At 51.8% G+C, this 17,148-nt stretch overlaps 1 protein-coding gene across 1 annotated transcript in view; it reads right to left on the bottom strand.

Annotated features, from left to right (window-relative positions):
- Positions 1 to 580: 580 nt before the first annotated feature.
- The window catches only part of Tnfrsf1b (TNF receptor superfamily member 1B), a 32,941-nt gene continuing 16,373 nt past the window's right edge, over positions 581 to 17,148 (bottom strand). The window contains exons 2-10 of the mRNA XM_057784381.1: positions 16,377 to 16,479; positions 14,082 to 14,210; positions 12,493 to 12,645; positions 11,706 to 11,799; positions 11,177 to 11,418; positions 10,236 to 10,313; positions 9,680 to 9,714; positions 5,815 to 6,022; positions 581 to 2,290 (exon numbers count right to left, since the gene is read on the bottom strand). Coding sequence (XP_057640364.1) covers positions 1,977 to 2,290; positions 5,815 to 6,022; positions 9,680 to 9,714; positions 10,236 to 10,313; positions 11,177 to 11,418; positions 11,706 to 11,799; positions 12,493 to 12,645; positions 14,082 to 14,210; positions 16,377 to 16,479 — 1,356 coding nt within the window. The 3' untranslated portion in view covers positions 581 to 1,976. The remainder of the gene's footprint in view (positions 2,291 to 5,814; positions 6,023 to 9,679; positions 9,715 to 10,235; positions 10,314 to 11,176; positions 11,419 to 11,705; positions 11,800 to 12,492; positions 12,646 to 14,081; positions 14,211 to 16,376; positions 16,480 to 17,148) is intronic.

Here is a 17,148-nt window from a genome sequence, read left to right as displayed (position 1 = left end):
CACATACACGCAAAAATGCATACACATACATACACACTACATACACATATACGAGCCCCCCACACACACCCTACCCCAACTCTCCATCCCCCCTCCCTTCAACAAACACACACAAAAGAGAGAGAGAGGCTCTGGAAAGCTGTTTATCCCTCAGGAATGTGACAGAGGTCGCCATGCAAACTGTCCCCAGACACTGGCCTCTGCTCACAGTGCCCTGAGCTGCTCTAAGCACCCAGGGATGGGCTTGCACTACAGCCCTTGTTCAGACCCGTGGTGTGGGCTTCCCAGAACACAGTGAGGAGGCCAAACTTAGGTGAGAGAGTTGGAGTCGGGGGACATACCTGAAGACCAGCTGGCTGGAAGTTCCCACAGCAGCCGCAGGCTACAAGTGGGAGACGCCCAGGTTCTGAACGAGAGCAGCTGTAAAGGTGGGGTGAGGCGGGGGCTCCAGAACCATTCGCTACATGGACCTCCTGAGCCTCACTAACATGACCCCCATCTCTACTCACACATTGGAGGAGGGCCAGAGGGACCATAGACAAAGCCCAAACCAGCCCCCAGACACAGCCAGGGATCCGTGTGAAAAACAACCAAAAGCATTTATAAGCAGGAATTCTGCCCAGCATACAATGCAAACGCTCCTTAGAGCATCGTGTTGGGATCCACAAAAGCACTGGCGGGCGCTGAGGCAACACCCAGAAATAGTCCTTTCACCCATGCTTTTGTGGCCAGGGAAGCCCGAGGTCATCCCGGGACTGGCCACCAGGGGACAGACATGTTCCATAGCCTCTTCAGTCTGACACCGTGCAGAGAGACCTAACCAGAAGGTCTTAGGAATTACCAGAGTGCTGAGTTTTTTGAGTATCCATGGTAACGAATCTCCAATCGTTTAACTATCAACTTCATATCCAGTGGAATCTGTGACCATGGAATCCAAGCACCTGAGACAGAACTTGCCTCTTAAGGAGTTTCCTGACCCCTTTCCTTCCTTGATCTGGGCATGCTAGGGAAGCGCCTTGATGGGGAAATGGGTTAAGAGTCCTTTGGCAAAATCACTGGCTTCAGCTGCTTCCGGATGGGCTATTCACCTGATGCCACGAGCTGTTCCACAACACAGACATGCTTTCAGGGTCACGGTGGGTACAGTACCAAGCATTGGGGAGTTAGAGGGAGTGGTCCAGGCTGAGGTAGGAGGAAGCAGGTGGCTGCAGGGGCCTGGGACCTCTACAGTCCCTGAGAGTCCCTGAAAGGAAGGCATAGCCTTGGAAGGGCTCATTAGAAGGCAGGGGGAGGGGGAGAGGAGCTGGAGCCCTCTGTGTGCCCACTGAAGTGAAAGTCAGAGGCAGAGGATGCAAACCAGCTGTTTGCTGCATGTACTTACTTTATACCTGTAGAGCTGGAGATCGAACCCAGGGCATGCTAAGAGCCCATTCTGCCACTGAGTTACAACCCCAGCACCCTGAAGCAGAGGAACCCTGCCTGTCGGGGCCTCTGTGCATCTGATTCTTGCATCAGAAGGATTGTGGTGGGTTTGGAGGAGGTACTTCCCAAGCAAGAGTCTAGCACTAACCTCAAGGGCCCCTGTGCCCTATGAGGCCACCACTTCCTCCTTCCTGCTGGGATGGCCCTGCGGTGCCAGCGTTCAGGCTGAAGAGCTGGGCTCTCCTTTCTCCAAGCCTATGGATGAGGATGTTAGCTCCTTGGGAGGGAAAGACGCTGGGGCCCCTCAGAAGCCAGAATCAGGCCACAGCCCAGGAGAGTCAGAGGTCACAGAAGAGCTAGGACTTGGTGGGACTGCCCCATGGACACCAAAGTAGGAGTTTCCCACCATTCTGGCTGCCTCGATCCTCACTTGACCGGCAAGAGAGGCTGTAGAGGCTGCTAAAGGAAATGGTCCCAGAGAGAGTCATGAAGTTCTGTGGGTTGAGGGTCTAAAGGATTGGGAGTCCATTTGCAGGGCATTGCCCCTGTAGGGGTCAGGCCACTTTGGCTGCGACCTGGTCACACCATCCTTGTTGATTTGGCTTCATGCCCACATCGGGCACACCAAGGGGCCAGGGCTTCTCATGGCTCAGCGGTGTCTCTGGGGTCTCCCACTGGGATTGAGAAGGACACTCCTCCTGGGAGAAGGGAACCTGCTCATCCTTCGGGGATCCTGAGGGGTCGGCATCTGGGTCCCCCACTGTGGCGCTGGTTTGGGAAGAACACTGTGAGCTGTGGTCAGAGCTACTACAGACGTTCACGATGCAGGTGACATTGACATGGGTCCCGTGGCTGCCGTGGGAAGAATCTGTAAAGCACAAGATGGGGAGGTGTGAGTCTGAGGGTCTTGGAGTGGGGATGTCTTTGCAGTCTGCTTCTTGTCCCAGAGGTAGGTTAAGATTGTGGGAGAAAGCCGGGCCATGGTAGTACATGCCCTCAATCCCAGCACTCAGCACTCAGGAGGCAGAGGCAGGCAGATCTCTATAAGGCCAACCTGGTCTACAAGAGCTAGTTCCAGGATAGGCTCCAAAGCTACAGAGAAACCCTGTCTTGAAAAACCTAAAAAACAAAAACAAAACAAAACAAAACAAAACAAAAACAAACAAACAAACCTATGCTATCCACGGGGCCATTTGTAGGATGGGCAAGTCAGATGATTCTATTCTCCAATTGGCTAAATCGGATGGAATTGTCTCAAAGAACTTTTGTTGTTGTTGTTGTTGTTGTTTTGGTTTTTCAAGACAAGGTTTCTCTATAGCTTTTGGATCCTGTCCTGGAACTAATTCTTGTAGCCCAGGCTGGCCTTGAATTTACAGAGATCTGCCTGCCTCTGCCTCCCAAGTGCTGGGATTAAAGGTGTGCGTCACCACTACCTGGCTCTCAAAGAACTTTTGACCAGAAGAGATTGGGGAATATTTGTCATAAATAAAAGGAAGGAGGAGGAGGAGGTGAAGGAGAAGAGGAGGGGGGGAGGAGGAGGAGGAGGAGGAGGAGGAGGAGGAGGAGGAGGAAGAAAAAGAAGGAGAAGGAGAAGGAGAAGGGAGAAGACGAAGACGAAGAAGAAGAAGAAGAAGAAGAAGAAGAAGAAGAAGAAGAAGAAATTTTATATATATATTTTTAAAGACTGCAATAAGTGTTGGCCACTGATTTATCTCGAGGCACCATGGCTCTTGGAGACACTGAGTAAGAATAACCAGGACTCCATCCATGCATCCACCTAAGAAATCTGCATTTAGGTTGAAAACACCTTGCACTTTTTCTCCATCTCCCATCACCCTTCTGCTCAGTCAGTCCACAGAACCACAACCCACCCTGCTCAGACCTGGAGCCTTGGGCAATGTCTATGTTGTGCTACACAACCAGTCTACCAACTAAGTAAGCTGAGCTTCCTTGCCTGCTCTGTGCTAGCCACGCAGGCTTTCATCCACTCTTCTGAACTGTGTGACTAGCCTATGTCCCGATCCTGGCTCCTGCCCTGTCCTCTGCAGTTTTCCAAAGCTGGCCCTTTGAAGCTGGGAGTCACCTCCTTTGTTGTTCTCTGACAGAGCCTGGCTCCCGACTCCTAGAAGCTGGAGCGCAGGGAAGCTTAGGTGAGGATGGAGCCAGCCAGCCACTCTGCTCAGAGAAACCTTAAATACACCAGAGAGGAAGAGCTAAAATCAAGGGACCACCAAGAAATTTCTATCCTGGGCCTCCACAGCACCCAAATGTCATGTAATGTCACCATGGCCTTTGCGTGTTATGACAAGACAATGTGGTGGTCATGTAAAGTTACCACGGCCTTTGCGGGTTATGACTTGTGGTGGTGGGTGGGCACAGCTCTGGGGTTGACGGGCTCCCACAGTAGAGAGAGGTGTCAGTGGGAGGGAGGGAGGGAGGAAGGGAGGAAGGGAGAGAGGGGAGAGCGAAGCAATGGAGAGGTCAGGGAGTCGGGGTACAGGACGTCTAGGATAAGAAAGAGGAGGGGGCAGAGATCAGAGGAGAAAGGATGGGTAGACATCCTCAGGGGCCAAGGAAGAAGCCACAGTGGCATACAATGGGAGAAGGGAAGCCAAGAAAGATGAATTCACGCTTCTATTTGAGTACATGTATTCACTGAGCAAACATTGAGAGCTATCTGCTCGTTCCAGGGCAGGCCCAGAGAATCCTCAGATTGTACTGAGAGACCCTGACAAACCTCACATGATGCTGAGGTTGGGGACTCCAGTGGTGGAAAAAAAAAGGCATGAGTGCTTCTGTGGGTAGGCAGGGGGCAGGGGTGCTGCAGGCCAGGAAGGTTGCATGGGCAAGCACAGGGCACAACAGTTGGTGGAGCAGCAGAATGTGGGTGTCAGAGGAGGCGATGTGTGGGAGGCAGCTGTGGCCGCGGGCTATCAGTTCCCTGTCAGGTGCCAATGTGGCCACAATGCTACAGTCGCTCATCAACATGCCGAGGAGGTTCATGGCTCATCACCAGATGAGGAAACATGGGATCAAGGGATTAAGGAGCCTGCTTGGATTCTCATGGTCCCAGGGAAGTTGGGCAGCTCTGGGTGAACAACCAAATCCACGTTCATGTTTACTTCTGTTGTTCCACTGGCCAGTGTTGCTGCGGGTGGGGGTAGGGGAACAAAGACCAGTAGACCTGACCTTTCCACTGCAAAACAAAGGAAGTCCCAGGGTTCTGGGGAACCCCACCAGGGACTCACTCCAGTCACTAGAGATAGCGATGGTGTTGCTGTCCTAGATTATAGGGTAAGATGCAGACCACATAAATGCAACAGGTCCCCACATTGCACCTCTGGCCCAAAGTGACCTGCCCTCAGTGAGCTATAGTGAGTAGAACCTCTGAAGAATAGGGCTGGAGAGATGGCCCAGCAGTTAAGAGCACTTGGTCCTGCAGAGGAGTTGGGTTAGATTCCTAGCACCCAACAGATTCACAGCCATCTGTAACTCCAATTCCAGGGGATCTGACACCCTCTTCTGGCCTCCATCCATGGTGCACAGACATGCATGCAGGTAAAACACCCATATACATTTTAAAAATCTATATATTTTTTAAAAGAACCTTGGATGTTGTGACTAATGAGTCCTGGCCTTCAGCTGCTCTTCCCTGCTAGAGCCTTCTAATTGAAGTTACTAAAAGCTGTGCTTTGCCTAGAGGATCAGAGGATGGGATTTTCACCTGTTGACCATTGACTGCAGGGTATTTAAGCCTCCATGGTGCTATTAAAGAGGGGCTTTTGGTATCAGTGTTTAAAGGTCTGCACGTCGGTCTGTCTCTGCGTCTGTGTTCTCAACCTCCAGCCCCTTGCCCGAAGCTGGCAAACTGGGGTCTAGCGCATAGAGCACAGACCGGGGCCCGCGGTGCGCGGCACTTGGAGGATGCCTTTAATCTCAGCACTCAGGAGGCAGAGGCAGGTGGATCTCTGTGAGTTCAAGGACAGCCTGGTCTACAGAGTGAGTTCCTCCAGGACAGCCAGAGTTGTTACTCAGAGAAAACTTGTCTTGAAAAACAAAAACAAACAAACAAACAAAAATCCCTTGTAGGGATTATTTTATTCATATCTCAATTCCAGAGCTCTGAGGCCCGAACCCAGAGCCGTGGGAACGTGATACACACATTCCACAGACCCTGTGCTTAGCACTGTGATCACAGACTTTTCTCTGAACTAGCGGAATGCAGTAGGATCTCCACCCAGGGCAGGCGGTGGCTCAGAACCACAGCTACCAACCATCACGGTTGCCCGGTGTGTTAAAGACATTTTCCTCTCGGGTTATCTTCGACGGATAGGTGGAGGGGTCACCTGTCTGCACAGAGCAGGAGGGGGCCAGTTGGCTCCTGCCTCTTACCTGAACTCCTGGAGCCCGCACAGGCCTCCTGAGTCCCTTGGGCCTCCTCTGTGGCCGTTGCCTGAGGCTGGCTCCTAGGTGCTGCCCTCCTGTCCCCAGCGCTGGCTGAGCTCTCCAGGGAGCTTCTGCTGGAACTGGGTGCTGTGGTTAAGAGGTGCTGCTGCTCTAGGCCTGTTGCACCCCGGGAATTCTCATCAGGCAGGTGAAGCTAGGAGGAAGAGGGAGACTATTAATCCCCCTGCTGGGGTGTAGCCCACCTGTCACCCCGTCATCCACACTCCACAGTTTATACATTTCTGCCCACGCCACACATTGTCTCCACACCCTCAGTCCACACGAGAAAACAGAAAAATCGACTTTCCGAAGGCCGTCCATCAGCATAGGGAGATGTCCCCAGCCTGGTAGTTAAGAGTTGAATTCTGGAGCCAGACCACATGAATCTAAGTTCATAACACTATCACTCACTGGCTGTGTGATCTTGAAAGAGTTACCTAACCTCTCTGGGCCTCTGTGTTTTTGTGTGTAAAGGAACAATTGTAGCTAATGTCCTTGGGTCGTTGTGAAAACTAAACAGTTGGGGATTTCAAGGAGAGTTGTGCTATAAGCCCCGCACAGGACAGAACTGGACAGAAGCACCAGCAGTGGTGGCGCACGCCTTTAATCCCAGCACTCGGGAGGCAGAGGCAGGTGACTCCGTGAGTTCGAGACCAGCCTGGTCTACAGAGCTAGTTCCAAACAGACTCCAAAGCTACTCAGAGAAACCCTGTCTCGAAAAACCAAGAAATAAAGAAGAAAGAATTTGGCAGAAGTACCACTCACTGGGTGGCAAAGCCTGCCAGCCAGGAATGACCTTCATGCTTTTACATATTTTTAAATAGTTCCAATTAAAAAAGAAAAAAAGGATAGTAATATTTCTTGTTTTAAAAAAGTTTTAGTTGTATACATTTCTGAGTGTGAGTAGGCACACATGCGTGCATAAGTCTTTGGAGGACAGAAAGGGGCATAGTATCCCCTGGAGCTAGAGTTAGAGGTGGTTGTGAGCCACCGATGTGGGTGTTGGGAATTGACCCCATGTTCTCTGCAGGAACAAAAGGGACTAGAGACTATGCACAGGGCTCCTATTCAGTCCCTAGCACTACACATGCAGGGTGGGGTGGGGCATATCTGTAATCCTAGCACTGATGGAGTGGGGAGACTGAGGCAGGGGCATCAGAAAGTCAAAACCATCTTCAGTTAGTGTTCAAGGCCAATATGGGCTACATGTGTCCCTGTCTAAAATAACAAAATCCCCCAAACCTAAAGTATGAGTTTTTTTGTTTGTTTGTTTGTTTTTTTTGTTTTTCGAGACAGGGTTTCTCTGTGGGTTTTTTTGGAGCCTGTCCTGGAACTAGCTCTTGTAGACCAGGTTGGTCTCGAACTCACAGAGATCAGCCTGCCTCTGCCTCCCGAGTGCTGGGATTAAAGGCGTGCGCCACCACCGCCCAGCTTAAAGTATGAGTTTTAGTGCTCATAAATAAACAATTTTGGTGCAACCGAGCCACCAATATTGTTTCATTAGAACAGGCAGGACTTAAGTAGCTGTCCCAGGGGTCAGGCTTGGCCCTCAAAGCATAACACCTTTACCCTCTGTTCCTTCCGTCCGATGAATCAGCACAGATCAGGGAACCCTTTCCCCCAGACCACTCACAGGGCTCCTCACTGGCCTGTCTCAGCTCCCCCTTCCCACGGTTCACCCAGAGGATGTTCTGTGGCTTCCCTGTGGCTTCTTACAGAATGATAACGGCAAGACTGTACGTGACCTGAGTACCTAGTGCCGAGTACTGTACCTGGGTCACAGCTACCTCGGTTCCTTCAGAAGCTCAGTCTAGCCTAGCGCCACCCTGGTTCTACAGATGTGGAAACTGGATTTCTTGCCCGAGGTCATGATTAGGATACAGTGCAGTCAGCTAAAACTCACCGTGCCTTTTCTGGGTGGCTCGGTTTTAGCTCTAGAGGCTTAAGACAAAATCCCTTTTCACAGCAACCTGTGTGGAGGACCTGGAAATACCATTCCAAGGGCACTGTCTGTCCACACCAGCTGGAAAAACAGCCAGGCCAGAGCTGGGACCCCCCCCCTTCCTTCAGAGGGAGGCACAGTGCCAGGTGTAGTCTGCACAAAAGCAATAGTTTGACTATCCTTCCTGAGGCTGGTGCTCTCTAGAGAGTCACTGATATGGTCTGAGGCCCTGTCCACTTCTGCTATGGCTTCCTAGATGCCCATGTGTGTCCTGTAGCCTTGATTCCTGTCCAATCCACAGCTTCTGACTCAGGACTGGAAGGATGCCATACAAGCTGTCTCCATGAGGCCAAAAAAGTCCATAGAAGGTGAGTCCTTCTTGGAATGACATTGGCTGATGGGCACAGCAAGAGAACCCAGGCCAGCGCGTGGAAATAATACATGCTGCATCCTCCTGTCTCCCCCGGAGTCCTGTCAGCCAGGTACCCCGGTCTGGAAGGGATGGAAGGCCTTTTGGATTCACAGTCTTACCCTGGGCCCAGCCTTACCCTGTAGCCCTGCAGAGGCATTCATAAATGTCAGTCACCAGCTCTTGAGAAGGAACTTTTCTAGCTGCCCCTCCCCGTCTCTGCCTGTGGCTAGAGTCAAGCAGAGAAAAAAAAACCAAAGGTCACAGTCACCTCCCTGCTCAGAGCCACAAGCTGCAAGCACAGACACCATCACAGTCCTGTGACTCAGGCTGGGAACCCACTGAGTGAGCACCAAGGACCTCAGTTTACCTGACACCGCCTACATTTCTGGGCCTGAGCCTGTTATGCAGAGCTGGGACTGGCAGAGGCATGGCTGGTTCCTGTAGGCTTCGGAGCTAAGGGTGTCTCTATGTGCAAGGCCACGTGGGCATGCCTGAGAGAAACCTAGTAATTGCATGCAAGGAATTGAGATCCATTCCTAGGTTTGTGTTCCAAGCCACGCCCATCAACTGTGCTGCCTCAGGACAGTTACTTAAGAGTGTCTGAGCCAAGTGTCCTGAGACTGTAGAGTTGGGGGCAGTACTCACACAGGCTGGGAGAGTCTATAAAGACTTCAGCACAGTGCTGGCATGAGCTCAGTACAGACAATGCTAAACACGAGGCCGTGGGCACAACTCGGGGCAGCGGGGGTGACGTCACACGCTGCTCTTCTAAAGAATCCTCCTTTCCCAGCCCTTGGAGGAGGGGCTGAGTCACTCACTGCTGCTCCTGCCTGACGGTCTCACACTAGCCCATGACGACACTGCCACTGGGCTCCTTAGAGGGCTCTGAGGCAGGAGGCTGGGAGGGCAAAGGGTGGCATCTAGACTCTCCAGCTCCTGGTGACCAACCTTGGAGAGCAGGCCCTGCTGGGATAGGCCTGTGTGAGACCGCTCTGGAGGTATCTGCCAAACCCACCTGCTCAAGGGTTTGAGCCCCAGGACATACCACAGACCTAACTCTTAGCCCTTCAAGAGTGACAGCAGCTCTTAGGTCACGTTTCCTCTGTTATAGAATGAGGAGTGGGAGTGCCCTACTCATGGGGACCAGTGAGGAGCCGTGCACAGTTCAGGGAAAGAGCCTGGCTATGCCTAGCCAGGGAAGAGCTGGCCTGTTTCTTCTCAACCGGAATGTAGCTAGACATTGGCTGGCTCTGACGGAGCATTTAAAACTCCCGATCTTCCAGCCTCTACCTGTGCCAGCTATCGGGATTACAGGCATGCACCACCATACCCATTCATCCAATGTTGCTTGTATCATGGCCCAGCACCCTAGAAAAGGAACTGGAGGAGGAAGAGGAGGAGGAGGAGGAGGAGGATGACGATCACAACGGTGACAATAACGACAGAGGGATACTCACCACCTTGGCTTCTCTTTGCAGGCAGGAGGGTTTCTCTACAAAGAAGAGAGGGGGACAAGTCAGGAGTAGGGCTTCTTCAGGACGTCAGTCCTAACAGACACAGCGTGGCTGGGGTGGAGCTGGTGGAGGCGGCACAGCCCAGGGAGTAGCTGCCTGCCAGGTAACGCCCACAAAGGAGCCCACCCTACTCTTAGCAACCCACACCCCCGCAAATGCCCCTCCTGTCCTCGGGCCCGTCTGTGCTGTAGCCTTGCTTCAACCACACTCCACCCACAGAGATCCAGGCTGGACCACAGACTCCTAGAGACCCCAGGTTTTCTGTAAAGGAATCCTGAACTTCAATTCCCTGAGATAGCCCCGACATTACCTTCTAGTGGCCAGGTTAGAGGATGTACCTTCTTCCCCAGACTCTACGCTCCTAGGGAACTGCAGTCTCCTGATCCATTTGAGTCTGTGATAGTATAGAGCTCTGTACCAGCCCCTCCCCCATCCGGGCACCCAGGAAAGCAGTGAGGGGAGCAGGGAGTCTGGAAGTAGGAAGGAAGCAGAGCCTTACTTTTCTTCTGCACCAGGATGAAGCAGTTCACCAGCCCTAACACCAGCAGGCCCAGAGCTGTTACCCCAACGATCAGACCTAGGAAGAAGGCAGGGTACTCAGAAACAAGGGTTCTAGGTGACTGGGGCTGAGGCTGAGATACACAAGTCCAGCCTGAAGTCTTCAAATTCAGGGGTGAACCAAAGATAAACATCCGTGAAGCACATGCAGCCAGAAGGCCATAGTCGGGGGCTTCCCTCCGGCTTGGTGCCATGCTAACCCCAGGAGGGCAGCCAGAAACACTGCCAGTCCATAGTCTTGTAAGCCAAATGGGTTCATCACAACCAGCAATCAGAACTTAAGTTCACATTCATCTCACCCAGGGATTCCCTATGACAACATCAGGCCTTTGGAGACCCAACTGCTCCACACCTGGATCTGCTCTGAAGGACAGAGCTCAGGCTCCCAGGTTCACCCACAGGGAACCTTCGAGAAGTAAAAAAGGAGGAGAGAGCCGGGCGATGGTGGCGCACGCCTTTAATCCCAGCACTCGGGAGGCAAAGGCAGGCGGATCTCTGTGAGTTCGAGTCCAGCCTGGTCTACAAGAGCTAGTTCCAGGACAGGCTCCAAAGCCACAGAGAAACCCTGTCTCGAAAAAATAAAAAAAAAAAAAAAAAAAGGAGGAGAGAAGGAAGAAGAGAAAGTGCCTCTTTTATACTTTATTTTATTTTTGCTGGGGACTTAACCCCAAGCTAATCAAGCACTCTCCCACTGGGCTGCATCCTTGGCTCTTTATTAAAAGTATGCTTATTTTGAGACAGGGTCTGACTAAGTCATCCAGGTTGGCCCTGAACTCCTTCTGTAGCCCACGTTGGCCTTGAACTTGCAGTTCTCCTATCTCAGCCTCCCCAATAGTTCAGACTTGCAAGCCTGGATGGGTCACTCTGGAGACAGGGACTTACCAATCGGAAGAGAGATGCCACCGGTGGTACTAGATTCACTTTTAGGGGGGGTCTCTTTTGTCTCAAAGAGAGAGACAGTGGGTGGAGTTTGGCTGTGCTCTGACTCTGGCTCCTGGGGTTGGGATCTTGTGGGCTCTGGCTGAGATATACTGACTGCCCGAGGGACGGTGCTGAGAGCTGGGGACTCGGGTGCACAGACTGCATCTGCACTTGCATTTCCAGGAATGGCAAGGATGTTACATCTGAGGAAGTAAGTATTTGGTCAGGAACTCACAGAGGACAGTGAGCCAGGTTGGAGGACAAGGATGTCAACAATCAAGTACTGAGTATGAGTCATGCCTTCTTAGCAGTACCCCCTCCCACGCCCACACACTTCTACCCAGTCACCCGCCTTGCCTCCTCCATGTCAGACTCCTGCTCAAATCATCCATTGTCCCAGAATCTAGTCCCGCAGCCAATGGGTGACCAGCTGTCCTCTATCTGGGGCCCCAGCCCCCCAGGGGTCACCCTCCCTGCTCTGAACACTCACCTGCGGTGAGGCTTGCACATGTCTGTGGATGAAGTGGTGTCAGAGAATGTCCCCGGGGCACAGGCCCTGCACACCACGTTTTCATTTGCAGCTCCTCGGAGAGAAAATCCAGACCTTGTCAGCAACACGAATACTTCATGCAACCAGGTGGGGAGTGTCCTGGCACTGGGGGCACAGCTGTGTCTGCACACACACACATCCATCCATGTACACACGTGGCCATCCATGTACAAAGACCTACTTTCCAGGGTTACCTTCCTACCCTGTTTGATTTCCTACCAACTTAGGGCTTAGTGTGACTCATGCCTGGATCTGTTAGACCCTAATGTTAGACCCTAATGTCAGCAGGTGCTTTTTTTTTTTTTTTTTTTTTTTTGGTTTTTCGAGACAGGGTTTCTCTGTGGCTTTGGAGCCTGTCCTGGAACTAGCTCTGTAGACCAGGCTGGTCTCGAACTCACAGAGATCCACCTGCCTCTGCCTCCCGAGTGCTGGGATTAAAGGCGTGCGCCACCATCGCCCAGCCTGTCAGCAGGTGCTTAACCAGACTGCTGGTTAGACCCTAATGTCAGCAGGTGCTTAACCAGGCATGCCAATTAGACCCTAATGTCAGCAGGTACCTAACCAGGGTGCTGGTTAGACCCTAATGTCAGCAGGTGCTTAGCCAGCTGGTTAACCAGTACCTAACAGATGACCTGGCAGCCACTAGGCCGGTTCCTAGGTGAGGCTGTGAGGTTGATGCCTGTGACATCTCAGGAATGTTCATGTGGGAAAAGAAGGGGGTCCTTACTCGCACTGGCCACGCCGAAGCCGGGACCACACTTGCTCAGCCTCATGCACTGTCGACAGCTGTCAGCTTTCCCTGGCAAGGCGCAATACATGTCGGCTTTGCAGGTGCACACTAGGTTCTGCTGTTTCGTGCAGTTGTGGGTCACCACCTGGTCTGGAGGAGGGAAGGAACATCCAGGGTTATCTCTCCCTCCACTCACCTGCTCTGCCTTCCCTGACAGAGCTGGTAGGTCCCTCAGCATGGGCTCACAATGTCCCTGGGGCCATTGTCTGTACTCCCAGTTCCACCAGTATGAACACAGGACCCTGCTCTCCTTGGTTCTACACCCTCAACCTGACATAGAGATGGCCCCTCCGCTCCCCCCACCACAGAGATCAAAGGAAGATTTGGTGGACTCTATAAGGAAAATGCCATCTGTAAGTGGCCAGGTAAGGTGTCACACACATGCAGTCCCAACACTGGAAAAGCTAAGGCCAAAGGATGACTGTTAAGTTTAAAATTAGCCTGGGCCTACTAGAAAATTCTAGGCCAACCTGCACAACTTAATAAAAATCCATCTCAAAAAAAACCACAGAGGGCTGGAGAGATGGCTCAGTGGTTAAGAGCATTGCCTGCTCTTCCAAAGGTCCTGAGTTCAATTCCCAGCAACCACATGGTGCCTCACAACCATCTGTAAAGAGGTCTGGCGCCCTCTTCTGGCCTTCAGGCATATACACAGACAGAATATTGTATACATAATAAATAAATAAATATTTAAAAAAAAAAAACACAGAAACAGTCTAGCGGTGGTGGCACACACCTCTAATCCCAGCACTCTGGAGGCAGAGGCAGGTGGAACTCTGTGAAGTCTGAGGCCAGCCTGGTCTATAGAGTAGCTCAGTTCCAGAACAGCCAAGGCTACATAGAGAAACTCTGCCTTGAAAAAAACAAAAACAAACAAATAAACAAAAAAATCTAAATTGAAAGCTGTGTCTGGGGACTCAGGCCTGTAAGCCCAGGAAGCTGAGGCAGGCAGTTCACAAGTTCAAAGCCAGCCTGAGCCACTGAGCAAGATCCTGTCTCAAAAGTAAAGGGCTCTGGGAGGATGTAGCCTAGTGATGAAGCACCACAGGCCCTATGTTCAATTCCCAAAACTGCAAAGAAAACTAAAGTTAGAGGCTGGAAAGATGGCTCATCGACTAAGAACACTGGCTGTTCTTGGGTTCAGTTCCCGGCACCCACATGGTGTCTAACAAAGGTCTCTAATTCATTCCAGAAGATCTGATGCCTCGTTTTAGCCTTCATGGGCACTACATGCCAGCAAAAATACCCATACACATACAGTAAGAATAAATAAATCTTTCTAAATTAAAAAAAAAAAAGGGTCTGGGGATTGTTGTAGCTCAGTTAAAAAGTGATTGTGTTACCTGCATGAAGCCCCAGGTTCCAACCCCATGAATACATACATGTGGTAAAGAGCTGTCCCCAGCCACTCAGGTCCCGGAACATGAAAACAACTGGCCCATCCACCAGGTAACTCCAGCCACCTTCGTAGGCTGGAGGGCTAGTGACCAGGGAAGATGCTGGGACCACCCGCTCAGGCCACTCACCACGATCACAGCGAGACCCACAGCTCAGGCACCTGGGAAGACCGTTCCAGAGTTTGGTGTATGTGCCCGTCTCGCAGTCGGCACACACGGTGTCTGCGGTTTTGGTGCATAAGTATTTCACATGCTGGCCTGAGAAGACAAGGATTCCAGGGTTCAGAACCCTCGCCAGGAAGTTCCTTTGATAAGGCATCAGTGCCTCCAGGGACTCACCACTCATCTGTTGTTGGGCCCTCGCCATCTCCACCTCTGAACTCACCTTCCTCTCTGTTCTCTCCAGGTGGCTGAAACACCACCACTAGGAAAAGCTACTGCCAGTCAGTAACACTTAGGAGGAATTGCTTTGCCAACGCCTGTCTTCTTGGTAGCTGCTTAAAACTCTCTACCCTGCTGTACGGAGTGTAGGGAAGAGGCGGCAACAACAATGTAGACGTCGTACCCGGTAGCCTGTCAGAGCCAAGGGCACGGGATCCCTGAAGGTCTGGGAGATGGGAGAACGCCAAGGCAAACCTTTAAGGTGTTTGTTTGCTCTTCTGAAGCCAGCTCCTCTCCCTTGTTCCTTTTCTGACGACTTCATTGCTAATCTAAGCTTGTAACTTCTTTTTTTTTTTCCATAACTAGAGTACGGACAAGATTTATTTATTTATTACGTATACAACATTCCTTCCAAGTGTGCCTACAGGCCAGACCAGAAGAGGGAACAGAAGAGGGCACAAGACCTCATTATAGATGGCTATGAGCCACCATGTGGTTGCTGGGAATTGAACTCAGGACTTCTGGAAGAGCAGTCAGTGCTCTTAACCACTGAGCCATCTCTCCAGCCCTGCTTATAACTTCTTAAAGACACTCTGCTGGTCAATAGAAAAGCCACTGTCCCCTGGGGTCTCTCAGAGTGACTGTGGAGGATGACATGAACACATGCTCCTGTGTTCCTACCCATTGGATTTCAAGCAAATGGCACAAAGCCTCCGGTAAATAAAATCTGAATCCGTCATGGTGACTCTGCTCATTTCGCTTAATCAAATGTATATTGTTGTTGTTGTTAGTGTGTGTGTGTGACCTGTTTTCTACTTCCACATTGGTTCAGGGCATCAAACTCAGGTCGTGAGGCTTGCATAGTAAGTGCCTTTACACACTGAGCCACCTCAGCAGCCTCCTTCGTCATCTCATCACGCTCTCTTACTCTGGACCACACATCCCAACCTCGAGGCTCCCTGAGCTCACTAAACAGGCGCCTACTTTGGGGCTTTCCACTCACTTCCTGGCCACTGTCTCTGCTGGCCACCGTCTCTGACTGTGTGACTGGCTCTCATCCCTCTTGCAGGGCTCAGAGAGACCTTCTTGGACCACTCAGCCTCACCTGGAGCACATAACCTTGCCTGTCTCTATCAGCCTTGTGCAGCCTTCTCTCCATCAGCGCGCCCCCTGGCAGACAGCACCACAGTCTCTCTTAGGCAATGTGTCTGTCCTCCATTAGAGAGCAACACGTGCTGGAGAGATGGCTCGGCAGTGAAGACCCCTGGCTGCTCTTCCAGAGGACTGGCTAGAGCCTCAGCACCCCCCTGGTGACTAAGAACCATCGTGCTGCCAGTTCCAAGGATCTGACGCCCTCTTTTGACCTCCAAGGGCACTGTATGCATGTGGTGCACAGACATACATGCAGGCAAAACACCCATACATGTAAAATGGAAATAAATAAATCTTACTTTTAAAAAAAAAAATAAAGTAGACTCCATGAGGATGAGGAGCAGGAATATCCGCCCGGCATCCTGCTATAATCCCAGCAGATTGAACACACAGCAGGTGCATTATGAATACTATTCAAGGGAGGGCATAGACTTGATTGGCTACTCAGCACTGAGGGCCAGCTACTCACTGGGGCTAGGACTCAGATCTACCATCTGTGAAATGGGCACACATTCATTCACTCGATAATTACGTACAGACACGTCTATGGGCCAGTCATGTGCTGGGAATTCCACAGGGGCCAAGCTACAGTCTGTACCCTAGAGGAGCACACAGTGGGGCTAGGAGAAGTACCAGGCCATGATGGCAGTAAGGGGCAGGCTTCTGGGTCAGGAGACAGGCTCTAAAACGTAGGTATGTATTACCCAAGAGGAGACATGGAGAATCGTGCTGAGCAGAAGGGACATCCTATGTAAAAGCCCAGGGCGAGATGATTAACATATGCCCCTAGAAGCAGCCCAGTGAGAACCGAAGGCCCTCTTCCCCATGCCTGGACAATCACTCCGTCCATGGCACCACCGTCCAAACACCCAGCCTCTATCTTCCTCTCACCAGGCGGACACGCAGCGCAGCACAACTGGCCCTTCTTGTTGTAGTATTCCTTTGGCTTCTGGCACAGGTCCCCAGATTCTGACGCGTAGGGTGTCAAGGTGATCTGGAAGAGAGCAAGAGAGACGGCCTTCAGCACAGTGACTCTGGGCTCTAGGACACCTGCCACCAGGTTCTTGCTTTGGGGGAGGAGGAAGGCTTGCGAGAGTAGAGTCCTGGCCTCTTCCCTTGCTGGCCTCCCCTCTTCAGCAGGACACCCTGCCATCTGCAGGTGGAGGGGCTGGGCCTTCCCTCTTGCTGGGCCAGTCTCAGTAGGGTTCAGAGACGGTGCAGTGTCTGAAGACAGTGCCTTTGGTCACAGTGACGAGGTTCTCCACTCAAAGCTGTTCTCCTTCTAGGATGCCTGTCTGTCTGTCCCTCTGTCCTTCTGGCTGAGGTCTAAATCTTCCCAGACACACCCCCTGACTACATTGTAGGCTCTTCCCCCTCTGGACTCTCTCTACATAGACATGCCTCTTCCGACATTCATGTCATTGCTCTGACATGGCACCGTATTGCCTTTTACTCACATCCGTGCGTATGCATGCAGGTGTACCTACACATGCTCACATGCTGGCACCTATAACGCAGAGGAAAGAGCCAGTGGCCTTGTCACCTCTAGACCCAAGCTTCTGACACAGGCCATGGCCCAGCTGCCTCGGGAAGTTAATACAAGATGGAAAGCAACCTGTGTGCTTCCTCACACAGGTGCCGCAGTCCTGTGGGCTGGGACGGT

Source organism: Chionomys nivalis, chromosome 11 (assembly GCF_950005125.1).
Source record: "Chionomys nivalis chromosome 11, mChiNiv1.1, whole genome shotgun sequence".
NCBI lineage: Eukaryota > Metazoa > Chordata > Mammalia > Rodentia > Cricetidae > Chionomys > Chionomys nivalis.
The sequence above is the reverse complement of the archived record's forward strand: the minus strand, read 5'-3'. Positions and strand labels throughout refer to the sequence as shown.